General features: G+C 44.5%; 1 protein-coding gene across 1 annotated transcript in view; it reads right to left on the bottom strand.

Annotated features, from left to right (window-relative positions):
* Positions 1-27,168, bottom strand: part of LOC146832981 (complement C3-like) — a 1,056,379-nt gene that overhangs the window by 962,923 nt on the left and 66,288 nt on the right. The window contains exons 4-9 of the mRNA XM_085600524.1: positions 20,007-20,077; positions 11,780-11,877; positions 5,910-5,992; positions 5,223-5,310; positions 3,605-3,707; positions 3,280-3,400 (exon numbers count right to left, since the gene is read on the bottom strand). Of these exons, the coding sequence (XP_085456650.1) occupies positions 3,280-3,400; positions 3,605-3,707; positions 5,223-5,310; positions 5,910-5,992; positions 11,780-11,877; positions 20,007-20,077 (564 nt within the window). The remainder of the gene's footprint in view (positions 1-3,279; positions 3,401-3,604; positions 3,708-5,222; positions 5,311-5,909; positions 5,993-11,779; positions 11,878-20,006; positions 20,078-27,168) is intronic.

A 27,168-nucleotide genomic window follows, 5' to 3' on the forward strand; every position in this document is an offset into this window, starting at 1 on the left:
AGAATGGCTGCATTGTCAGCATTCCGTCCATCATTTGTTTGTTGTAACGCTTTTCGCCCTAAGTGGGATGGGTATTCCCAGACGTGGGACCCGTGCTCACTACGCCACTGGAGTCAAGCTATCCTGGCTGATGACGGCTGATAGCCAGAAACCGGTCCTAGGATGCTTGATTCCGGTCCAGGGAAGACATGGCTTGGCAGTTCGGGCTGGACTGTTCCCATGAGGCACAGGGTCAAGACTGATTTGCATATGGCCATGTCTAAACTGGGGTGGCGTAGTGGGCAAAAGAACGATGGATTTAACCCAGATCTCTTGACTGGGGGAGAATGGCTGCATTGTCAGCATTCCGTCCATCATTTGTTTGTTGTAACGCTTTTCGCCGTAAGTGGGATGGGTATTCCCAGACGTGGGACCCGTGCTCACTACGCCACTGGAGTCAAGCTATCCTGGCTGATGACGGCTGATAGCCAGAAACCGGTCCTAGGATGCTTGATTCCGGTCCAGGGAAGACATGGCTTGGCAGTTCGGGCTGGACTGTTCCCATGAGGCACAGGGTCAAGACTGATTTGCATATGGCCATGTCTAAACTGGGGTGGCGTAGTGGGCAAAAGAACGATGGATTTAACCCAGATCTCTTGACTGGGGGAGAATGGCTGCATTGTCAGCATTCCGTCCATCATTTGTTTGTTGTAACGCTTTTCGCCCTAAGTGGGATGGGTATCCCCAGACGTGGGACCCGTGCTCACTACGCCACTGGAGTCAAGCTATCCTGGCTGATGACGGCTGATAGCCAGAAACCGGTCCTAGGATGCTTGATTCCGGTCCTGGGAAGACATGGCTTGGCAGTTCGGGCTGGACTGTTCCCATGAGGCACAGGGTCAAGACTGATTTGCATATGGCCATGTCTAAACTGGGGTGGCGTAGTGGGCAAAAGAACGATGGATTTAACCCAGATCTCTTGACTGGGGGAGAATGGCTGCATTGTCAGCATTCCGTCCATCATTTGTTTGTTGTAACGCTTTTCGCCCTAAGTGGGATGGGTATTCCCAGACGTGGGACCCGTGCTCACTACGCCACTGGAGTCAAGCTCTCCTGGCTGATGACGGCTGATAGCCAGAAACCGGTCCTAGGATGCTTGATTCCGGTCCTGGGAAGACATGGCTTGGCAGTTTGGGCTGGACTGTTCCCATGAGGCACAGGGTCAAGACTGATTTGCATATGGCCATGTCTAAACTGGGGTGGCGTAGTGGGCAAAAGAACGATGGATTTAGCCCAGATCTCTTGACTGGGGGAGAATGGCTGCATTGTCAGCATTCCGTCCATCATTTGTTTGTTGTAACGCTCCTCTGAGATCATAGGCAGCGCTTACGCAACCCATATCCTACACAGTATGGGAATAACGGCTCAATAAGCATGCGGTGTTCAAAGACTGCAGCGTCAGGATGGTAGAAGAGAAAATACTTTTTCCAAAGGTATCCAATCTCTTGGACTCCTTATCCAGTGATATGGTAGGGAATGCGCAGGGATTTATTTTGGAGTTTGTGGCCTGGACCAACAGGCTCTCAGGGATGGGATGTTGAGAGAGAAATGCTGGGTCCTTGGGCCCAGTAATGGTGGCAGGAAATAGTCCTGTGCATAGGAGAGCCTGTGCAGGGCGTGATCTAGGCACCAAGCAGGACATAAGTGAGGGCTTTTTTAAAGGGGAGTAGGGGTTCTGAGTTGGATACCCTATGCTGCAGCACCTCACTTAAGATGCTGGTCTTGAACCCAACCATGGGCAACTTAAGGTCCAGGATCTTACATGCCCTTCAGACCACTATTACAAAGGAAGCCCCTTCCTTCATAGCCACTGTGGGAGGAGTCCAGCATCTGGAGTGGTGTCCAGACCACTGGCATCAGCCAGGTTCTCATACCAGGTGTCATCAGCCATGTACTCTGCTAGGGGGTTGGAATAGCCAGAGGGATCCTCAGATCCTTTTCACTTGTGCTCCTCAGAGGGCCCTTCATGAAATATGGCTCTATCTTCATTTTCAGCTGTGTAGGCCTGGCTTGTGACAGAGCCGGCATTCAGTGAGGCCGGTTTGGCTCCGTATCAGAGTTGGAAATCACAATGAGTTTGGCACTGCTGATGTGCACTGGTGGCACCGGGAACCCCACCACTGGAGCGGTCCCCTGAGGTCACAAAGTCACGGCTGAGGCCGATCCGAATCCCCCAACAGATCCTAAGGGTCTGATTGTCGCTGAAGACAGACCCACCGGTGGAGCCCCAGTTGGAGTACCTTCTGAACTCATGGGGCCAGAAGGCGCTCCAGAGGGGTTTGAGAGCTCCAAAAATTAGGTCTATGACCTCATAAAACTCACAAAGTTGGGTGGGTCTGGGAAACTTGGGGAAGCGTGGAACGGGCCCAGTATCAAATGCGGGCCTAGGAACAACCTGGGAGTAAGGCTGGATTTGTGGTGTTGTTCTCTTGTGTCATCTGATGAATGGGACAGAAGCAGAGAAGTCAAAGAGCACTTCAACTTCTTGGAATTCTTCTATTGGGACTTAGCTGGGGAAGTCCAGGATCGCGAAGTTCATCGGCGCAAGTGACTCTGGACGTGGTCCCTAGACCTCACAAACGAATAGGACATGGACTGGCAGAGAGTCACTTGGCAAGGAGCCAGAAGCTTCATGGCCTTCTTGTGGATGGCCTTGGGATTAATGGTTTTGCAATCCATGCAGGCCATGGAGTCTTGGTCCCATTCCAGGAACCATAGACACACCAAGTGGAGATCTGTCACAGACATTTGCCTTTGACAGGCACCACAAGGCTTGAAACTGGTTGGTTTCTTCAGGGACATAGTACAAATAACAGGAAAAAAAGCACAGCGGTCGAGTTCGATAAAAAGATCTAAAATAGTCAGTCAAACATTTACAGAGGAGAGGACATCCTAATCTACACTGATGGTGCAGAAAAGAAGAAACTGAGGTCAGCACACTGGGCTGGTGCCTATATAGGTACTACGTATGTCACAACTGGCACAGACAACACCTCGTGGAGCCGGATGACGCCACCTACTGGTACGCAAAAAATCAGAATCGAGCCTTAGATAAGGGAATATTCTAAGGTAAGGAATCTCCAGTTAGAAGTCTCAATTATATGAGATACTTGAGTATTTGCTTGTACACCAGTTTAGGAATTCAATTCTTTACATGAAAAAAATGCTGAAAATATATAGGCATTCAGCGCCTCCTAAGTCAGAATAGCATTTGTTCTTCAAAAAATGAATTTTACTTACCCCCTGCCGTTAGGACATTTACAGAAACGTAGATACTACGATCAATGAGTTCATTCATGTTTTTAAAATGATCTGTCAACATCTTTCTGGTCAGTCTTGCTATTCCACTGCCCTCAGATATCTGGAAGAACAAATGATACAGTGCAGATATTGTGAAACAACTATGGTCACATGAAGTAGATGCAACACTGTGTATGTGTAAGTATACAAATCACAGTCATATAAGTTGAGCAAGAACATAAGTGGTGTCTTGGCATTGTAATCAAACAAAATGACAAAACATGTGTGGATATTAAGATAACATGATTTTCTATGCAGATGTTACCTCAATTCTTTGAAGTGATGTTGACATGCTTTTCTTTTCATCATCAAATTTTACCCCGAAAACAACAAAGGCATCACCTTGTACTGGCTTCCCATACAGATACCTGTTGGAAGAGAAGAGTGTTGAATTTATCCATGGAGTATTGATTGTGTAGTTCAGCCAGAGTGTGGCTATAAATTGGAATAGATAGAAAAATGTAAGGTGACAGTGGGCTTCAAAGTGGAATAGGTCCACACAGTAACTGAAATGTTAGCGTAATCTAGAACATATAGAATTTTTAAGCAGTGGGGTGAGAATACCACAGAATACATGAATAATTTATTCTGGTCATGAACTGCTTGAGTATTGAATATTAGTTTACTTTACATGGAAGCTAGCATTCAACAGGGTGTGCTCCATTACCCATCAATGCGCCGGGGTTATTGACCAGATTAGATAGACTGACTGTTCTATGGCAGGACAGGAACAACAGATCCGCGCAAGTAGAGCATTCTTCGGTGGGATTTAAGAATATTCAAGATTGGATCAAATGTCCTTTGAGAATACTTTCAAGAACGGGCCAGAACACAAAAATTGTTCCTTCATGGACAAAAAATAGACAAGTTTAAATTGGATAGTTCAACAGTAGGACTCTGCGGATAGGCTAAATAGAATCAGTTGCTTTTAGTTGGTGTTTGCGAATTTCCAGATCAGATTGATTGTTCAATATTAATAGATTGTTTACATATAGTCTAAAACAGAAATATCACAGTTTAAAGGAATTTTAAACATGCACAACATCGGATGGACCGTTCTGTAATTGGAGCTTTAAGATAGGCCAGAAGAAATGGAACATATTTTACAGGACTTTGAAAACAGATAATTTTCTAACAGGTCTTTGGGAGAGGGAAAGGTCGGATGTTTTTTGTCGTACTCTGTGATACTTTGAGAGCAAGATATGATGTATCATTTACTATTCAGATTGCAGTTTTACATCTAAATTTTATGAAAATCAGCTGTTTCTAATTTGAGGTATGACCCTGGTAGAAAACTGTATTTACTCAGGTTGGAGCTTAGCATAAAAAGACCAATGCTCCAGTAGGACTTTGATAAGAGATCAGGTAATAATGGAAGTTCTTCAATAGAACTTTGAAAACAAGCAAGAACTGATTGGATTATTTTTCAAAAGGGCTGAGTAAATATTTAATATTGTATAGAAACAATTATCTGTGGTAATGCAGGAATTTTCCAGATCGGAGGGGGCAATCCTTCAGTACAAACTGTGGACTACGTCACACAAGATGCTCTCATTCTTCATTGAGTTCCTGATCTCATTTCTTTTTGTATGTTGTGCCTACAAAGGCCAAAAGCAGCAATGGTGGTGTTGTGATTAAAAACACTTAAAAGGTATGCAAAGATTATACAGAATATATCACCATCCTGCCTCCCTAGGCATCCTGAACCGCGGGCATTTCCTTGTCTGGCCCTTGGTGAAAGTCATAAAGCGAATTAAATGCAATTAACTGTGAAATGAGCCAGGCTCTTACATGCCAGTGTCGAACAGGCAAGAACAACAAAGACGTGCAACAAATAAGGGGTTTCAGAAACAAGCGTTCTCTTTTTTCCATCAAGAATTTACCTCGCAGTGATGTCCACAATCACTTCCTCACCATCAACATGGAAAAAGGGACTCCTTGGTTTGATGGAAACTTCAAAACTGGGCAGCACTACAGGAGGAACAGAAGATAAAGTTTAATATGTGCCATTTCTTGGGAGTAAATCTCCTAAGTATAGAAAGAAGTCGACATGGTGAAGGTTTGCAGTAAATTAAAAAACCCATAATAATTGTGATATAAAAAGGGTCTGGGAATGGTTGAGCCTAATTGTTTGGGTAAAGGGTTAGAGTTGAGATGAGGGTTTGGGTTATGGATTTGGGGTATTATAAGGGATCACTTTAGGGTCACAGTGAAAGATCAGGGGTATCTGTAGGATAAATGGTAGGACAAGGGATAATACGTGATGACAAAATGACATTTGTGTGTGTTATTTGTCACACGCTAGAAGTACCAACTCATAGGACTTGGTGAGGACTAGATAAAGGTCAGATATATATTAACATACAAACTTTAGAATCTTATGCGGGTCAGGAGTGCACTTTCTTTTCGACCTCACTCAAGACACTCTGTATTCACTTGCTAATAAATGTTAACTGTGACTTTTTGTCCCATCTTTTATGCAGCTACATTTTGTAACTCTACTATTTTTTAAATATTTTTTTGTACACAATCATTGTGGCATCTAAAAGCATATCACAGGGGGTTCTTACCATACTCTTTGACTTCAAACTGGATGGTAAAGTTCTGCAGAGGGGAATCTTCAAACCGGGCTATAATTGTCCAGGTTCCGAAGCTGAAAAGAAGAACTGTGAGTGTTATAGCTGCCTTAACTTTTATTTAGGATTTCAGATCCATTATCACACATTGCCCAAGTGAGAGAGCTGAATGTTATCATGTTTATTGTATTGAATTGTAGTTGTATTGATATGTTGCTTCAAAACCCTGACGATAAGCTGAAGCGCATTAATGGAAGGGTAATAAGATACTTTGTAAGGCCATGCTGACTGGAAGAATGCTGGATTGTACTCTTGCCTATATAGGAAGGGTTTTTGTGTTGGGCATGATGACCATAGCATGCGCTTAATGTGTCATCTGTCAGCACAGAAAACCAAGAGATAGAAGGCGCAATCAAGGCGTCACTGTTGTGGCCTGTAGAATTTATCAGGTTGGGTGGCCCGTGAAAGAACTGTCTGAGTCTCAATAGTGATAAGTAGCCGATTTAGTGCATGTGTCATCAAGATGTATCAGTCTTAATAGCAGGGTTAGTGAGTTTCTGTATGTATGCATGGTCTGATGAGATCAAGTGCAGGGATGTGTCCAAATAGAAATTTAGTAGCATAATTGGGTGAAATTCATCAATTTGCTGTTTATGAAATCATTACATTTCAAATGTGTTGTTATTATTCCTCACACAAATATCTTGTTTTACGTTAAAATTCCTGCACAGACAAGTTAATTGGGCAGGGTGTAAGTTCATCAGAATAGTCTATAAATTAAATTATCAAAAACTAAACTTGTGGATTTTTTTTTCTCCAGACAAGTCCATTTTTTATGGTTTCACTATTTAAAAACTGAAAATGTAATGACATTTGGAGAGTTTGCAGAGCACTTTCCTGACATTTTCATAAGCAAAGTTGGCCAATTTCTCACACTAGTTTATTAAAACCTGAATCTTCTGGTAATGCAAAAAGCCCATTACCCTCCATGCTCCAACTGAACATCCCTTCAGTGCCCATGACGAGCTGGACTCGTCATGGGCCGCGGTTGCGCTGTGCCCATGACGAGTCCAGCTCGTCATAGACCCCGCCCGCTAATGCAACGGCCGGCACAGGGCGGGGAAAGGGGCGGGCACTGAAGGGGTTAATGTGTGTCTGGCGAGAGATAGGTTGTGACGATGCTTCAATGGAGCATGCCCTCATCAAGACTCAAAGGGAAGAAAGAACCCGTCTATGGGAAAGCAGGACCAGGACATGGTTAGCGGGGGTAGTGAACATGCCTCGGAGAAGTTATTTGAGGCTACATGTAGTATCAAAGATTAGCAGCATGTGGTTGCATGAGTGTGTTGCTGCCTTTCCACTCCGCCAATGATTCAGCCTGCAGTCGAAGGTTGGAGCTGGTGTTCTGCTTGGGTTTTCGGATCGGGTGGAACCCGCTCTACAGAGCCCTTCTGACCCAAAACAGAACGTTACCCCCTCCCTAGGGTCTTTTTACACCCAAATAACCACATATATACGTACCACCTAAGGACAGGGAATTCCTATTATATACCTCACAGCCTCGCAATCTCAGCAACCACAGTCTCGCGGCCTTAGGCAGACCCAGAATCTCCTACCCATTCGGCAGCGACACACACACGATCTCGCGACCTCAGTCAGGTCCAGAATCTCCTACCCATTCGGCAGCGACACACAAAGTCTCGCGACCTCAGTCAGGTCCAGAATCTCCTAAACATTCGGCAGCAACACACAAAGTCTCGCGACCTCAGTCAGGTCCAGAATCTCCTACCCATTCGGCAGCGACACACACACGATCTCGCGGCCTCAGTCAGACCCAGAATCTCCTACCCATCCGGTAGCAACACACAAAGTCTCGCGACCTCAGTCAGGTCCAGAATCTCCTACCCATTCGGCAGCGACACACACGATCTCGCGGCCTCAGTCAGACCCAGAATCTCCTACCCATCCGGTAGCAACACACAAAGTCTCGCGACCTCCGTCAGGTCCAGAATCTCCTACCCATTCGGCAGCGACACACACACGATCTCGCGGCCTCAGTCAGACCCAGAATCTCCTACCTACACGGCAGCCTTAGCACGAGCTCATCCTATTATTACTGCGGTACACAACAGGGGAATCGGGGTTACCATATATCAGATCACACAAAGACTATTAGTTGAGCACAACCTGTTCTCTAGTTCGAGGGGCTTGTTTTCCCCCTCATCCAGTTACCACTTACCTGACCAGGATTAACCTCTGTTCATTTTAAGGCAACTCTGACTAAAGAATAGGCTATCCTCCTATACAAAAGTACACAACACATGCTAACGTACAACAAGCTAAATACTTTATTTAAATGCCACATGCACATTCGCAGAATACATTATATATATAGACAACCTGCAAGGAAAGTGAAAGGTTAAGTTGTATACTCTAAAGAAAAAGGGGTCGACTTCACCTTTATGGTACGTAGCCCGTGCTCAATGGTCATCTAGGTTCCCTTCTCGTCTATGCCTCGGCTTAGCCTGGAAGTCACCCCTCTGCAGTTGTGGGTCTGCTCCCTTCTCCCTCTCCGAGTCACTGGAACCTCGTCCTTATCGGCTACTCTCTCCTCTTTGGATTCAAGTTCATCATCAGTCTTCCCTGGAATAAGTAATAGCTCTTCTGCTAACGGCCAGATGCCGCCTATGGTCTAGAAGCAAGTGCCCTTATCTCACTCAGACTTTCACTAATATAGAAGTGCATTCCCTCATGGAAATTTCCAGCTCGAAACCTGCCGCCCACCAAATTCCTGTACCTCCCCGTACCAAGGACACTTTCCCAGCCGGCCGGCCTGATGTAGTGTCTTCGGCATGAAGAAAAATACAATCCTTCGATAAGGGCCGGCCTGAACCGGTTCTCTCCGAGCGAATAACACCTCATAACTAAAACATCCCCCTCCCTCTGGAAAGGTCCCGGGCTGCCGGAGCAGAAAGAAAGATGGAGTCTCTCCCGTTTGAGGCCTACCAGGCCTGAATTCAACACAGCTCCATGAAACAACCTCACTATAGGGCAAATTATCCTCAAGGCTAACGAATCTATTCCCTAGGCTATGTATATAGGCCCTGAGCTAAGGGTAGGAGCACGGGATGGTGTCACAAGTGTCTAATAGATAGGCCCTACTCACTACTCCAGTCCTTAGACTCGGATGGAAAGAGACTGAAGTCATATGGATTGCTCTGCAACACCGGAAGGCCGGGAAAATCGAGCAGTACAGCTGGCAAATCCTCTGTTGCCTTGCTAATCCTGGTCTGCAAAAAGGGAACGGATTGCTTTTGAGTGTGAGGTTACAACAAAGAAAAAAAGTGATTTAAGGAAATGCTGGAATCAGTGTGAGCCACTGCAATAACTATGGGCAAATTCTATTCAATTTTTTTAGCTAAGCTGTGCCTTTGCAGACAAGCACCAACCATAGAGAACTCAGGGGCATATTTACAATAGAAGTGACGGACCGCAGTGTTAGCCTTCTTGGCTGACGCCGCGCTTCGCCACTTCTGAAACGCAGGGCTGCACCATATTTACAACAATATGGTGCAGCCCTGCATTTCCCCCTGCGCTGGTGCTAAATTTAGCTGCCTAGCGCCAACACAAGCACTCTTGCACCATAGGGCAAGAGTGTCTGTGTTGAAGGGGAAGAATGTTTATGTGCAGGAAGGTGTCCCTTCCTCCACATAAACAATCTATAAATGGTGTTTTGTAACTTCTATGTGTGCTTAATGCAGCACACATAGAAGTTGCAAAGCGTAATTTTTTTAATGATTGTTTATGTGCAGGAAGGGACACCTTTGTGCACATAAACATTCAATGGCGTTTTTCTGTTTCCAAAAGGAGATATTAAACATTTCTTTGCGTTTCGCCGTGTTTAGACCAGGTTTTCCCTGGTATTAATTTTGGCGCTGCCCCATATTTGCCACCCATGTAAATGTGGGGCAGCATCAAAATCAATGGGTGTTGCGGTGGAACGCCCACCACAACACCCATTACCCTCCCGTTTCACGCTAGATTTAGCGTGAAAGGGTGCCTTATTTACAAGGCATCGTTAAGCCACATTAAGTGGCTTAATGCTGCCTTGTAAATAAGGTGAAGCCTCTATCGCCACCACAACATCATGAAAAGTGATGTTGTGGTGGCAATAGGGGCTTGTAAATATGCCCCACAGTCTATGGACAGGATTGTTGTTATTGGAAGATTTATAGGTGCGGGAGACGATGTGTATGGCATTCTAGGTGGTTGCCTGGTTATTTGAGCAGAAATTATGGCCTGTCCTCTCTTTACTGGTTCCCTTTTTTTATGCCAAATGGAACACAGATGAGGAACCCGATTGTTTCACTCCTTTCGAGAAAAATAAATAACCATTATAGGGGTCTTAGACTGGGGCTCAGGATAACTTGTGAGGGCCGTATCAAACAACTTGGCCCAGGGGTGCAACAGGTTGCTGTGCTTGCCTTTTGCATCATGGTTCTTTGGTAGCATCAAAGGTTGCAGATGCAGAATAAATTGGGCCTTCTATATAATGTATATTGCCGGCTTCACCCCAAAAGGGCATTACTTCATCGTCATAGGGAGAGGACCATGTAAATGAGGTAACTCCTTATACATGCACCTTAATTAATAGTGTAGTTGCAGTCGTGGTGGGAGGTGCACTGATTGTTGACTAGGTGCGAGGTGGTGATGAGACAGTGTACTTATTGTGGAAGCTCCACAAAGTGGGGTTGCAAAATTCCTACTACGTATTCTCCACAGGGGGTTCAGACACTCACTTCACCTGTCTGTGGGCAGATGTCAGACCTCTTCTCAAAGATCTGCCAGTTTATTTGCATTGAAAAACAGATCGGTAGTTTCAACCCGCTTGCCTGCCTTTCATTGTAGCAATGTCCCAGTGTAGATGTGAGTTTGTGCCTGAACTTTATTACCTGATAGAAACTACTAGCTGCAACTTCCTTACCTTAGAATTTAACAGGTATCAGGCTGGATCCGGAAAGAAAAGAAAGAATCTGCCGCTAGATATTGTCTCTACCAGATAATACGTTACCGAAGGTAAGTAATTTAGGGGCATATCAACAAGGGCTTTAGCTTTGCTTTTTTGGCTTTACAAGCCAAAAACGCAGAGATAAAAGAAGCGCCCTATCAACAACAGGGTGCTAACATGCAAATTTGCATGTTAGCACCCTTTTACTCTACGCTTCCCCTTGCATCTCTAATGAGATGCAAAGGGGGCGTTCCAGAGTAAAATAATAGGAGAAATGTCGCTAAGCGACATTTCTCCTATTATCAAGAATATCGCTAACCCTGTTAGAGACAAAGAAAGCAGCGCTAACCGCGGTTAACGCTGCTTTTTTACGCCTGGTATTTTTCTGACTTAGCCATGATATCCTATGGAAGGAGGATATCATGGCTAAGTTTGCCTGTCCCTATCAACAAGGTAACGTGAGATTATTGCTGGGTTTCCAGCGATAATCTCACGTTAGCCTGTTAGCGTGAGGATTTCTATCGCTATTGAGATAAGCGTAGCTAATAGCACGCTATCTCAGCGATAAAAATTCACGCTAGCCGGCGATAATTATCCTAGCGCTAAATGCGCTTAGAGATAATTATCGCCGGTTGTTGTTGATATGCCCCTTGTTCTTCTCTATGTTCAGGTGCTCTGTCTCAGTTTGAGCCATATGCACCCAATAAAGACAGCGCCAGTTTTGCTGATCTGTATTCAATGCCAGGAAGGATAGGCCATTTACTGCAATTGGTGGAGCTTCTTACATAGCTCAACACTTAGATCTGTATCTTTAGTTTTATTGACCTCCTTTTGAAGCAGGTAGAGGTACACTTACTTGATTATTTCAGGTAATGTGTGAGACCGTGACATTATGCCGCCGCCGCTGCCAGCTGGATCGATCAGTTCTCGTTTAACAATGATGCCTTTCGGGGTCTGGGGAGGAATAAGAGAAGCTGCGACAGTGGTGTCAAAATATAACATTTTTACAATTGCTGTTTTGGCGGTGCAAGTTGACTGCGATAACATTTAGGTTGTATGCTCTTTGATCCGTTTGGATCTTTCTCTGATGTGTACAGCCGACTGTCAATTCCTCTTTAAGACTTTACCTTTTTGGTTGTCACAGAATAAGGGTCAGGTAGGTCGGGTCTCTACATGGCCCTCCTCCTTGAGAATGAAGGCCATGTTGGCAGCTGATCACTAGGGGGCATATCAACAAGGGCTTTATCTCTGCTTTTTTGGCTTTAAAAGCCAAAAAAGCAGAGATAAAACTAGCACCCTATCAACAACAGGGTGCTAACAGGAGGATATCATGGCTAAGTTTGCCTGTCCCTATCAACAAGGTAACGTGTGATTATCGCTGGGTTTCCAGCGATAATCTCACGTTAGCGTGTACATTTTTATCGCTATTGAGATAAGCGTTGCTAATAGCACGCTATCTCAGCGATAAAAATTCACGCTAGCCGGCGATAATTATCCTCACGCTAAGGGGCATATCAACAACAACCGGCGATAATTATCGCTCAGCGCTCTTAGCGTGAGGATAATTATCGCCGGCTAGCGTGAATTTTTATCGCTGAGATAGCGTGCTATTAGCAACGCTTATCTCAATAGCGATAATCACACGTTACCTTGTTGATAGGGACAGGCAAACTTAGCCATGATATCCTCCTTCCATAGGATATCATGGCTAAGTCTGAAAATTAGCAGACGTAAAAAAGCAGCGTTAACCGCGGTTAGCGCTGCTTTTTTTGTCGCTAACAGGGTTAGCGACATTCTTGATAATAGGAGAAATGTCGCTTAGCGACATTTCTCCTATTATTTTACTCTGGAACGCCCCCTTTGCATCTCATTAGAGATGCAAGGGGAAGCGTAGAGTAAAAGGGTGCTAACATACAAATTTGCGTGTTAGCACCCTGTTGTTGATAGGGCGCTAGTTTTATCTCTGCTTTTTTGGCTTTTAAAGCCAAAAAAGCAGAGATAAAGCCCTTGTTGATATGCCCCTAAGAGCGCTGAGCGATAATTATCGCCGGTTGTTGTTGATATGCCCCTTTGTCAGCTCAAAGTATTAGGATACATTTTCTACATCTTGTGATATTAGGGATACCACCCCAAACATAGAAGCCAGGCTTTTGTTTCTGTGAAAAGATTACTATAGAGTGATAATACAGGCCGCAAAGACACTTGCTCCATTTTATTCTCTCTTGCAAAGGAGAATCCTCGGATTAAAGAGCAAAAGCAGCCTGTCGAGTTCAGCAACAGTTTTCCCTGGTGGTTTTGTGCCACTTTTTCCAGAGTTACTCAGAACGTTGGGGTTAATGGACTTTTAAATCTCTAAAAGTGAGAATGGGGAATCAGCCATTATTTGTCAGATTCTTTAATGATATTCTGAAAATTAGACTGTGATCCTCATTACCAGTGGTCTGGTCATTTTTTTTTATTTATCTCACCTAATAAAATCCATCTCAATTGAGTGGGGATTTATTGGTTTGATATATACTACCACGTTAAAAGATTTTTTGGAATAACATGCAGATTTTGTTACTTACTGCACAAAAGCACCAAAATCCACATCTTTAGTAAATATTGGGCATTTCCCCCTATAGTTTGGAATGCCTATATTCAACACAAAACTCATAATTTTGATATGTGTGGTAAAGGCAGTTCCACACACATCATATTTAACCATGCAGCTCATATGTCTTATCTTGAGTTTATTAACCAGAGCTTTTGGCTATTTTGGTGAAAGTAGTCACTTTTGTTTTTAGAACTCTTTTTTTCTTGATAGAGTTGGGGAGGAATGCGGTCCTATTTTTTTGGCAAAACGTTCAGTAAATTTCAAACGAAGGGGCATATTTACAAGAGAATGGCAGAGCTCAACTTTAAGCCATAATTGCTAACGCCGCGCCTGCCATTCTGAAAATGCAGGGATGCACCGTATTTACAATTATACAGTGCACCTCTGCATTTTCCCCAAGTACTGGCGCTAAATGCAGCTGTCAAGCGCAAACACAGGAATCCTTGCACCATAGTGCAAGGGTGCCCGCGCTGAGGGAATGTTTGTTTATGTGCAGTAAAGTCTCCCTTCCTGCACATAAACAATCACTAATGGTGAATTGTAACTCCTATGTGTGCTGCATTGTGCAGCATACATAGAAGTTGCAAATCGTCATTTTTTAAATGATTGTTTATTTTCAGGAAGGGACACCTACCTGCACATAAACAAACATTCATGGTGCTTTGCTGTTTCTATGTGTGCTGCACAATGCAGCACACATAAAAACAGCAAGAATGAGGAGGAATTAATAATTTCTCCTCGTTTTGCCATGTTAAGCCATGTTTTTTTGCTGTTTTCATTTTGGCACTGCCCTATATTTACGCCACTTTTGTAGATAAGGGGCAGCATCACAAAGCAATGGGTGTTGCGGCGGAACACCCACCACAACACCCATTGCCGGCCCCTTTTACGCTAAGTGCTGCGTGAAAGGGGGCCTTATTCACAAGGCTGCCTTAAGCCACGTTGAGTGGCTTAACGCTGCTTTGTAAATAAGGTGAAGGGTTTATTGCCACAGGAACATCAAGGAAAGTGTTGTTCCTGTTGGAATAAACTCTTGTAAATATTCCTTGAAGTTTGCTAAGACCTGCAAGGGTCAGATTTTCAAATTGAGGCATAGAAATGATGCTTTTTCCGCATTGATGAACTATTTTTCTTTTTAATATTGAAGGCTTTCTTTTGAATCCTGGTTATTCTTAATAGAGCAGCCCAGTCTCCAACAAGTCAGCTTTGGATATAAATACTCTTGTTTATAAGAGAGCACCCTATGCTCCCCAAAGGTACTCCCAATGTCCCTTATTCTGATGCTTATTCATAAAACAGGAGTTCCTTCGCAAAATTCAAAGATTCACCTTTCCAAAGGATCTCTTTTATAGTTGCTTTAAAAAGTGGAAGGACCAGGATTGAGATTCACAATGAGAAAGAGATAGGGCCTGATTCCGAATTTAGTGGTGTGGGAGCAGGGCTGCCATGCTGCCGCCCTGCTCCCGTACCACCAAAGCCGTACTGACACTGACCGCCAGATCACGACTTTTAAAGTCACTTGCGGGCGGTTCTTTGGTGGTCCCATGGCGGTGCCTATGAAATAGGCACCGCAATTGGAACATCAAAGGCAGTGCCTGCACAGCATGGACTGATGTAGTCCATGCCGTGCATGTACTGGGGTGCATGGACTCACGGGGGCACAACATGTGCCCTCCTGCATGCGCCCCATGACCCTGAGGCAAAAGAGGGCCCTGTAGGCCCCGTTTGTTTCCTCACCGCCCCAGTTTTCATGGCGGGCTCACCGCCATGAAAACTGCGGTGGTGAGGAGACTTGCAATATGCTTGGCAGGACCACGGCGGTCCCGCCAAGCATAATGCAGCTACAAGTCTGCCGCGCCACTCACAGGTATCTCTGATCCCTGGCAGTCGTGACAGTGAAATGGCGGTGGACCACGCTAGTTAAAATAGGGCAGTCGGAAGACATCCACTGCTGCACCCGACGAGTCTGGTGGTCCTCGAACCACCAGAAACATAATCAGCCCCTAAGCCATTAATACACATCACTACAAACTTTTGAAATAAGAAAAATAGTCCTTGCAGAGGAGACATTTTTGTGACAATGAAAATTGCATCATTTCCAGACAGAAATAAGAGGTTCTTCAGAGAGTTTCTTGCAGTTGCGACCCATTCGTAGACAGGAGGAGCTAAGATGTAGATTACTCAAACCTAAACATCTATATTACCATTGAGTGAATAACCCAACACTATATGTACTGGAGGGTTCCATATGTAGGCACTTAAGAAAAGTCAAGTACAATAAAAATTAAATAGAAAAATATTTCAGAAAGGAGCTGGCAGATATAAAGAAAAATGCTAAGTGTGCAGAAGTGGGAAAAATGAGAGCCCACAAAAGAGGCATTTATAAGAAAAAATTTGAGAAATTAGTTAAGAAACATCTGTATGATGGAGGAGCTCATATTTTACTGCCGTGAGATCCAGCTTGGGAAAATGCACAAATCATACCACATGTCCTGGCTACACCGGGCAATGAAAAAGGGTGGATTGACACATGTACAAAAAATAATTATTTAATATAACTCTAAGATTTAAGTTTTTTTTATGCAAGATTTATAACAATTCTCCATTCATCCCAGTCTGGCTTAAGGACTGTACATTGTACGGAATCCGCCCTTTTGGGTGTAATTGAGATCCTAAGGCAGCATCTGGATGAGGGCAGAACTGCCACGCTCATTTTGTTAGACCTCAGTGCAGCCTCTGATACCATGTCTCACTTCATTTTGGTGGAAAGATTGATGGCACTTGGCCTTGAAGACCCAGCTTTTGAGAGGCTCAGATCTTTTCTAAAAGACTGGTGCTTTCAAGTCTTCTTTTCCATTGTCACGTCCGAGACACAAGCATTAATCTCTGAAGTCCCATAAAGTTCTGTGCTCAGCCCTTTGCTGTTTAACATCTACATCTGTCCTCTGGTGGATGAAGTGGGGAGCAACGGCCTGATCCTTTTTCTTATGCAGATGACACTCAGATCATCTTTACTTTGTCATTCTCTCATAATCAAGTACTTTCTCATCTTAGCCTGGGCTTGAGTTGTATCTCCTCATGGATGAATAAAAACTCAGTCAAGCTCAATGGTAATAAAACTGAGGTCATGATTATGGTCAAGATTCCTGTTCTCTGAGGTAAACAACAGGTGGCAGCAGACATTGCGAGATGCAGCGCGGGTGTGTGGAAATGGGGACTGGCTGTCAGGCTTCCCTAGGTGGCAGGGACGCAGAGCAGCGCTGCTCTACAGCTCACCGAAAACGGCTGTCAGCCCTCAAATCATTCATTAAGATATATGTAAATATGGGCATGTGACGTAACTAATTGCAGATCTGAGAGTGGTGCCCTGCTATACAGTATGTGCACACAGGGATGTGAAGCACAACATGCATATATGTACAGGTATGCTGCTGACATGGGCAGCACATAGGGATGTGAAGCGCAGTACTTACAATCACAGCATACATGTATGTACAGGCATGCTGCTGACATATGCAGCACAGGGATGGGAATCATGGCACTGACAATCACAGCATACATGTATGCACAGGCATGCTACTGACATGTGCTGCACATAGGCATGTGAAGCGCAGTACTGACAATCACAGCATACATGTATGTACAGGTGTGCTGCTGACCTGCGCACCACACAGGGATGGGAAGCATGGCACTCGATCACAACATACATGTATGCACAGGTATGCTGTTGACATGCACAGCACATACAGATGAGTACAATGGTATCAATTACAGCAATGGGGATTGGATGCTTAGTCTGTCAATCACAACTTTTAAAAAATACTATGATGAAGAACCTGCAGGCAGTGTGAGTCAAGGCAGGGCGTGAGGAGAGTGTACAGTACTGCCAATCACAGCCTGGCGGTGTGTGCAGGTGCACTGGCGCCAACCTTGGATGTGCCAGAGTACACAGCTACCAATCACAGCACAGCTACTGCTTGGGAGAGTGTGCATGTACCGCACTCATAGACACATCATGGGATCTGCTCACACACCAGACACCACCCTGTCAATCCCAGCCTGGCGGTGTGTGCAGGTGCACTGGCGTCAACCAATGATGCGCCAGAGTTCAGAGCCACCAATCACAGCACATAAGGGTGTTGAGACACATACTGCTGCCACAACTTGGGAGAGTGTGCATGTAGCGCTCTCACAGATCTGCTCACACTGCTCTTTCAATCACAGCTGGTAGAAACTGTCAATCACACATTAGAGGGCAGAGCTGTTCAGGAGGTGACTATGTTTACATTTGAATGTTAGTTGTTTACTGGACAATTAGATCAAAACTGACACTAATCAACAACTGCAGACTATTGTGCAGTGTGTGAGTAACTGGTATTGTGCAGTGTGTGAGTAACTGGTATTGTGCAGTGTGTGTGTAACTGGCATTCTTAACCCTGCTCTCCTCACGGGTGTCCTCGCGCTGCAGAAATAATCATGATTAAGACTTGGCTCATCTCACGTGCAGCAGCCACCAGCAACATGACATATGTTCAAAGTATGTTATTCATGCTCACTCTCTGTTCATTTTAGCTTGTAATTAAAACGTGGGTGTGCCTGTTCTGCTGTGTTTTTCTTCTTGTGGTGTCGTAATTGCAGTAGCAGTTCTTAGCGCCACTTGCTTGAACATGTGGAGCGGAGAGGTGTTCACTAAATAAACTATAACTCCAGTGTAGTTACTTTCACTCCTAGTACTGCTGTGAGTAATGGTGGTACCAGCCGTATCTGCTACTAGTGGTTGTACTAGTCGCGCTCTGATCTCTGTGACTCCGATTCTAGTGATACTGCTTATGCTGGATATTCTAACACTTTAATGGATAGTATAAAGTCCCTTACTGCTAGTAATATTACCACCAGCATTAGTAAATCTACTACTAATAGCACATTCGTATTATTACAGCTGCAAGTAATGATGCTACTTCTGCACTTGCATTTCTACAACTCCTCAAGCTGTATTTACTATGACTTCTTTTTCTAGTGTCAGTAAAAGAACTACTGATAGTGCCATTACCACCTACAGGATTGCTTCTTGTAATGGAAGTATTGCTGGTACTTTAACTTTTAGCACTCTTAATTGGTACTATTAGTAGTAGAGTTACTCATACTAAAACAACCACTTCAAAGTCTATACTATTATTAGCGATATTATTGACGGTATTGCTACGTCTACTACTAATAAAATAGTAGAACTATTGCAGCTCCTAGCAGTACTACAAGTACAACTACTTGTAAAAAGATGGCTAGTGGTTCTACTCCAAGTACATCTACCAGCATTGCTAACACACCTACCTATACTACGAGTCCTTCTGCTGCTAGTGCCATGATAATAAGTGCTTTAATCCAGCTGGGAGTAGCGCTACTCTTCGTGCTAGGGGTAGTAAACCTCCTGGCACTACTGCTAGCAGAACTACTTCTGATGCCAACCCGTGTGCATCTCATTTCAAACTCACAAATCCCAACTCTTCCACAGTTCATATGAATGATGGGCCATGGTTCACTGCAGTGATACCATTTCAGTGAGATACGGAGTTTGTAACTATAAACAAGCATTTGCAATGCAATCGGTCTCGCATTGCTGAAAATTAGAGCTATTGGCGTTGCATTATTATTTGCATCGCCAATATCTCAAACTTTTACTAATGCAAGACCTATTACATTGCAAATGCTTGTTGGGACTTTATTCTGTTTACGTCACTAAACTCCAACACAGTTTGCTCAGAGCAACAGCCTGAGGGCTGCCGTTTGTGACACCTTGTTCTCGGTGAAAGTAACACACCCTCCTTCAAGAGCAGCTCATAATCCTGCAGAGATGCCACTGCATCACTGTAACCCAAGATCAGCCATAAATCACACAGACAGTCACAACAGGAAGTGATAAAGTATTTCTGCTTGGCTGCTCAACAGCACAGATAGTATGTGTGAATGGCCCAAATGCCGTGCAGCCACCATTAGAAACTTTCACGCAGCAACCAGACTAGCACGTCATGGTTACTCGAAAGGTGAAATAAAAGGAAAGTAGAGCTGCAGGTAACAGCAGATGTTTCTTTTCTAAGAATACTAAAAATCAAAAGAACTGTCCGCGTGGCTCACAACCAGTTCACGAAAATAATAAAGTACCAAATAATGTTCAAAGGTTCTATTTTAGTAAACACCATGTTGAAAATAATTCAATACATAAAAATTCTCCAGTTTTTTTTTTGCATAGGCCATAGTGCATAGCCAATAGGTCTCGCCTTTGGGACCATATAAGTGTTTAGCCATGCAACAGTTGATGTTGTTGCACCGAAGATATTGTGCTGCATAACTAAATACTTATAAGGTCCCAAAAGCGAGACCTATTGGCTATGCCAATGCTTGTCATGAAGTGCTATGGGACGTACAACAGAAATCTGTCAACATTTGCAGAGTTTATTTTGTAAAGTTCCTTACAGATTGGTGGACATCTTACCTCAAATTCAACAATGACTCTTCTGCTGACAGGCTGAAGTTTGCCACTCATGGTGAACAATCGATAAAGTACTGCAGAGAAAAACAAAGAGATGCCCTCATCAGGTCGCATACTTTGATGTCTCATCATTACACCATTTCAAATGTACAGAATAGTGAAGGGTAGTCGGACAAATAGATTGGAAATAGTTGTCTGTTAAAGGATGGAAAATTGGCGAACTCCATCGAATACAATGACGCTGCAACAGGGTTTAACCACTGTACCTGGCCTGAACATTCAAATTTGCATTGGGGGCAGGTGTGAGAGAATGTCAGCCAGGAACAGTGAAGCCCAGTTTCAGCACTTCCGGCAAATAGGATTTTGTGGATGGGAATCTGTGTCATCTGAGAGAGCAGCCATGTGTATGTTCTTGCGCGCAAACCTCGCCACAAGTAGCTGAAGCACCTCCTCCTCCCTGCCACCTAGAGCTCTCGCGCCACTGGGAGACCCTTCTCCCCGCTCGCCATCAGGTGCTCAAGCTCTCCAGCTGCCGGAAGTCTTTCCTCCTCCATTTTTACTGGAAGCAGAAGGGAAGCTCTCTCCTCGCTTCTCCATGTTGTCACTCCCCACACCTTGCCCCATGGAATTATTTTGAACAGATAAGCTTTCCTTTTTTTTATTTTACCTTACATATAGTTTTTTTTCTGTGCATGCAAAGTGCAACTAGCTTTTCTTACGCCTCATGAATGTCAGGGTGAACTTGTGAAGGACTGTGGATTAGGCAGATATCATGTACTGAGGCATCGTGTATGATATCTTCATGACACGGTCCATTCCAAATTCACCCTTACATCCCTGGGGATTATGTGAAAGGACATTGTCTGTGTTTGTACAGGAAGCTATATCACTCATATGTTGAAAGAAGGTATAAAATAAAAAGGGCAATAGGTCTGCCTTAAATGTTCTTTCAGGATATAACATCATTAATGTATGTCTTGAAGACACGTCGCTTTACTTCCACGAGCTACCCAATGGGTTTCTGGCACTTTTAAATCTCTTTGGGCCTCAGATTGCACACATGCAGATTTCGGGGTAAAGTATAGGTCAGAGATAGTGTTACTAGCAACCCTCGATACCTTTCTGCAGCTTTCAGTACAATCAAAAGGCTGCCCCTCTTGCTTAATCGTCTAGCAGGTGTGTGCTCAAGCTTGGAGAGGTTTAGGTTCTTTTTTAGAGGACATAGTTATGAAGCAGCGGAACTTAGAGGGGCTTGGGTCTCACCTCTGGTTACAAGGGCCGAGCCTGGTGGCTCACTTACGGGTAACTTCTCCCGCCATCCAGCACTAGCTTGCAGCAATGCAGGTTGTGGAAGTGGCCTCCCAACGGGGGCGATTTGGGCCATATGATTGGGGGAATCTCCTGGGAAACATATTTGGGCTACTAAGTAGCAGGAGAACTATTGGCATTTCCCAGTATTCAACATAGAGAGGTAGTTATGCTTTGGTTCCCCCTGCGTCACGCTGTCCTGTCGGCTCCCTGGTATGCTAGCAGAAGTTTGGGAGAGCAAGGCTTCACATAGGGTGGTGACTGTCGGAAGGTGATGGTCATACTCCGACTAGTGCTAGACTCAGATAACTGAGGAATGAGGAAGTAGAGCGGGCTTGTCACCCTTAACTCCACCCGCATTGGCACTTCCTGGCAGGAGTGGCTTGTCATATGTATTGTTCTTCAGCCAGGCTAAGGTAACATTGGACCAACGCCTATTTTAGGTTTCTGGTCATATCAGTCACAATCCACGGGGATTTCACAGAGCAAAGAGGTTTTGGCTTCACCAGGCATGGTCTTATACACGCCAAGTCCACAGGGTGCCTGGAGGGAGATGGGGTGCACCTCTCTAGTTTAGGCATGGATCCTTTCCTACTGGACCTAGGGGAAGCTTTGGCTGCAGCAGGTTGTAAGGAAATAAGGCTACCTTGGTGGGGGGCCCTGGTAGTGACGGTGGCCACTCCCAAGGCTGTGGAGGAGTTACAGGGCGATCCAGAGTCTGTAGATACCAAGGGGTACTTCATACAGCAGCACAGCGTGGTGCTAAGCCAGGATACCCAGGGATGTCTAGAGTTGTCCCCTGGAAGAACTACGGCGCCCCGTTAGTCCTACGGGCGGTTGTGGGTCTGAGCAACCGGGGGCTGCCAGCATACGCCCCGCCCACCTCTTTCGGGGGGGGCGTGAGTAAGCACGTGGACTGGTGGTCCACGGATGGGAGGGGTGGCCCCTACCAAGATTTGGTATGCACCAATCGGCGACTGCCACGGTGTAATTTAGGCTTATCAGATGGGCAGGCTGCATAGCGGTTGGCCTGCCCTGGGATCGGATCGCCCGTAAGATAACCCACCATGTTTGCATATTGGTTATGCTAATAAACCTGCAGCAATATTTCTCCACTTACAAAAAAGTGTTGTGTGGTTTATTTATGTACTTACTATGTGTTATGTGACAACAGTTGCCGATATTGGCACTATGCAAGGCTGCCCCGGGGGGTTGTGCAGCAGCCCCCCTAACAGGGCGGCCGCCTTAGTGCCGCATGAAGGCACTGGGGGCAGCCGGTCTAGTCCCTGGGCTCAGCCAGGGAAGACGTCCGGCAAATGGATACTTCCGGCGGAGGGGGAGGGGGCAGGGGTATTTAGGCTGTCCCCGCCCCGTCTTCGCCCTCTTGTCCCTCTCGTCTCGCCTTGCCCGCCACTCCGCTTACCCAGCAGACGGAGGTACAAGGAGGGGGGTTCACTCACCGCAACCGATCGGACGAAACACGGGACGCTCCCAGCACGACCAAACGGCAAGGCGAGACGAGAGGGACACGGCCGCGAAAGTGAAAGTGATCGCGATCAAACATCAAAGCGGCCCTGCGGCCGCGTAAGTGAGTGCGCGCGCACATGCACTGTAGCTCTAGGCTACAGTGGTAGCACTTTTTTGAGCCCTCACAAAAAGTCTCGCCAGATCAGCGCATGCGCTGGGTCAGACGAGACCTAAAAATGTTGGGTTTGGTTTGCTCAAGAACTCAACTCCAACTAACAAATTCAGAGAGTACACAGCTCCTAATTACTGCTTTGGAGAGTGGTACCATATATTCCACATCAGAAGCAAAGAAGCGAGAGTCTGTGGTTGGTGCAATGATTCTAGCCCATTTTTGCTGTTGAAACATGGTTTGCTTTGGCCTCTCAGAGGAACACCTAAGCAAAGTAATAAAAGTGACGATTTTACCAGTGTTTTTACGTTTTTCCTGGTCGATTTACCTCGGATTAACATCTAGCTGGTTTAAGAAGCTAGATTAGATTTGTAGCAGCTTTCTATGGGTTTATCAAAAACCCAGAAGGGCGCAAACATTTCTCAAACTGCCTTTAGATAAAGGAGGATGGGCATTCCCCAACTTTAAATACTATTAATAATTCACATGAAAACCTTGATTCAAGGACATAAACTGAAATCAACTGAACCATCTCTTTATGAGCTGTACTTTAGAAACAAGGCTATTGTTTTTTACTCAAGGATATTTGGAAATAACTATTATAAAATAGTAAGGGTTAAGATGACGTATAATCGGTATACTCTTCTATGGAACTCAAAATGATTTCCAGAAACTTTTAGAGACAAGTGTTGCAAGATATGATATATTTACTGCAACTATGTAATTAGCTCTTTCGAGAACTTGCAGGTAAAGTTTGCTCTGCCAAAACAATCATTTTACAAGTATCTGCAGATTAGGAAGTTTAACAGTAAAATAGTCAGTGACGAGTTGCCTCTGACAAGAAATTAATCATTGCACTGAATTAATCTCCATGCAAAAGGCAGGATCAAAAATTATTACAAAGCATTTATGGAATTCAGTGAATTTGACTAGCTAGTCAGAATCAAAACTGGGGCAATATAATAAGGACTGAGCAAGCTGATATCAGTGAGATTATTAGGCTAAGTGCCTTGTTTTTACTTTCTGTCAATCCAAAAATTCTGAACTATTAAAACAATTTTTAATTTGTACTAACTATACCCCTGGCAAGTTATGGAAATGGAGCGGGAGGGTCAACCATCTTAGCTCTCGCTGTGGGAATTCAGAGACTCCAATATAGTACATATGTTTGCATCTTGTATAGTTTTAGAGAGAGAGTGAATGTGAATATTTTAATTTATTGGCTTTTTGAATGGAGACCACAGATTATTATATTAGGTTATAATGTATATATTGGAATACTCCCCGCTTTGCCAGTATTATTATCGGACGGATATGTGTATCTGAGGAATGGATGAGCTCAGAACCCCTATTCTTTCAACAGTGGCTGATATGTTACCTATCAAGCGCCATATAGAACATGCTCTTCATCAGTGTAAGGGGGGGAACACACATAAAAGAAGATGGTTGATTTGGGGCCCATTGGCACGGTGGGTTAATGATCAAACTGCTACTAATGGAAACAATAAAGATTTAATAATTAAATGAAACCACCCCTCTTGTTTAAGCAAGCAAAACGGATTTAGGTTAAAAATAAATGTATGTTTTATGAAATACTATTGTGAAATTAACTATTGTGAAATTAAACTATATCAAGCCAAGAGCGTTGCCGTTGCTTGCTACGGTAGCGAGCTCTGGGGCTATAGCCAGACGCGAGACCTAGAGGCTACAGAAAATAACTTTTTAAAGAAGGTTTTGAGGCTGCCAAGGGGAACCGGAAACTTCTCGGTTCATGAGGAGTTAGGTGTACCCTTTCTTAGTGATAGAATAGCAGCAAACCCCTTATTATGTTGGATGAACTCTTGGCTAAACAACGATATACCTCTTACTCACGATATATTAAGAGAAGCCTTAACTTGGGACGGTAGGCTTAAGGTCCCGTGGCTGAAGTACATAAAAGATTGCCTCACTGAATTGGGACGGCCGGACCTGTTCTCATTCCCAATTACTATAACTAAAGCAGATGTTACATTTGTGAAAAAAACATTTATGTCAACTAGGTACCTTGCTCGCGAGGAGGGTGAGCTTTTGAAAGACAGTGTCAGGAAACACGCCCTACTTAAAACATGTTTACAAATGGAACCGTATTTATCATGGCCTATGACTGGCTACGATCGCTTCCTGTTGACAAGGTTCCGTTTTGACCTGTTTCACCTCTTACTGGCGGTACCAAGAGGGGCCCACCGAGGTCAAGTGTTGCCTGCTTGCGGCTGCGACGGAAAGTCTCCACAAGATTTGGCGCACTTTTTATTCATTTGTCCTTATTACTCAGTACCTCGGAGGCTATATTTAAACCCTTGCCTAAAAAAACTAAAATTCACACAGATTAAACCAGCACTTTATTTCCTTCAACTCCTGAATTGTGACTACACCCTATATGTATGCAGTTTTTTGAAACTAGCCATCATCTTCAGGAAAAGCATGGAGGGATAACTATGCTGCTATTATTGTTGAACCCTTCAATCTTTTTAACTTTGTTTAATTATTTATATTCTTAACTTGTTTATCCTGCCTGTTGCTCTTGTTCATAATGCTTACATAATCTGCCGGTCTCACAAATGAACTGGATAGCTCGTTTTTAAACTGTTTATGAAATTTGTTTATGAATGTATGTTTATGAATTGTGCTTTTATGATTGTAAAGATTACAATCGAATAAAGTTATTACTACTACTACTACTATTGTGAAATTCTATTATTTTTTGTATCAACTCTTTCTAGAAATCAGTGCTCAATCAACAGTACTTTGAAATTAAAGAGTACAGTTTAACATCGATCCTTTGGTCGAAATGGACAGCGGTTACATCCTCTAACGATTAGCAAGACCCATCACAGTGCAGTTGTACACAATTCTTCTCCCTAAACCTAAGTGTCTCTATCTACAAACCTTGCTAACCTGTCAGCCACACTCGGTAAACAGACCACCCCTCAACCACATGCTATATTGCTTTTGGCCACCACTGAGGGCAGTGCCAATAAGATTCTTTTAAACCTCGGCCAGGTTTCAGCCCCAGGGATAAGCAGCAGGTGCCACTTAGCTTCTCAGGGATCCTTCAGCCCCCCCCACCTCAGCCATAATCCATCCCATTTCTGTCCAACATCTGTGAATCAGTGGGCAGTCCCACAGCAGGTGATAAAATGTCCCCTCCTGTCCACATCCCCACTGACATAGTGGACTTTCAGCCCTTCCCAAATGGTACAACAGTGACCTGGAGTAATAAGTTGTATGCAAAATCTTCAGTTGGATCAGCCTAAAGCAAGACTGTATGGTCACTTCTCTTGGACCCTGCTTGGCTTCCACCCATTCCTCATCGTCTAGTGGGCCGAGATCCCCTCCCAAGCCGCATTCATTGGCCCCAATGGATCCGGAGAGCTATTCACCAGTTTTTAATAAACAGCTGAGATAGCTTTATCAATCAAGGGGTCTGTCAATTGGCGGTCTTCCAGCGGGGCTGCCTCGGTCAATAACTCTCCCTCTCAGATGGGACCCCGCAATGTGTGACCCAACTGTAAATATTGGAGCCACTCAGTTTCCCCCAGGTCAATATCCTATTGGACAGTAGCTAAGGAGACATAGGCCTGTCCCCTCCAGGTGTCACCCAGTCTTTCCAGACCAATTAATTCCCATTTCGTGAAGCCCAGTAACTCCCCCATCCCCTGAAGAAGGTAGCTGTCCCAAAGTGGTGCCATCTCTGTCATTGTACCCTCTCAACCCAGACACCTTGTAGCCTCCCTCCACACCCTCACCACTGTCTGTGTATGGAAAGGCCGACTCCGGTCCATCTTTCTACGGTATGGGGGGTATCCCCTGCCACCATGTCCATCCTGTCTACCCTAGAAGCTGGATCTACTCAATCTCCAAATACCCAGTCATTCACTGTGACTAACTGGGCGGCCGAATAATATTTCTTGATATCAGACACCGCCAAACCTCCGTCATAGACTCCTCATTGCATCTTTTGTAAGGCTATATGTAAAGTACCGCCGCTTCACAGCAATAGCCACAATTCTGAGCTTATCTTTTGAAAAAAGTAGTGCGGGATTTGGTAGGGCGTATTTTGCAAAACATATAGTAGACGTGGGAGAGTTATCATTTTGAAAATGGCCGCTCGACCCATCAGTGAAAGCTTAAGCGTCTTCCAATGCTGGCCATCTCTGCGAAATTGGTTAGTTATGCAGAGAG

The sequence above is a fragment of the Triturus cristatus genome, chromosome 4_2, assembly GCF_964204655.1.
Source record: "Triturus cristatus chromosome 4_2, aTriCri1.1, whole genome shotgun sequence".
NCBI lineage: Eukaryota > Metazoa > Chordata > Amphibia > Caudata > Salamandridae > Triturus > Triturus cristatus.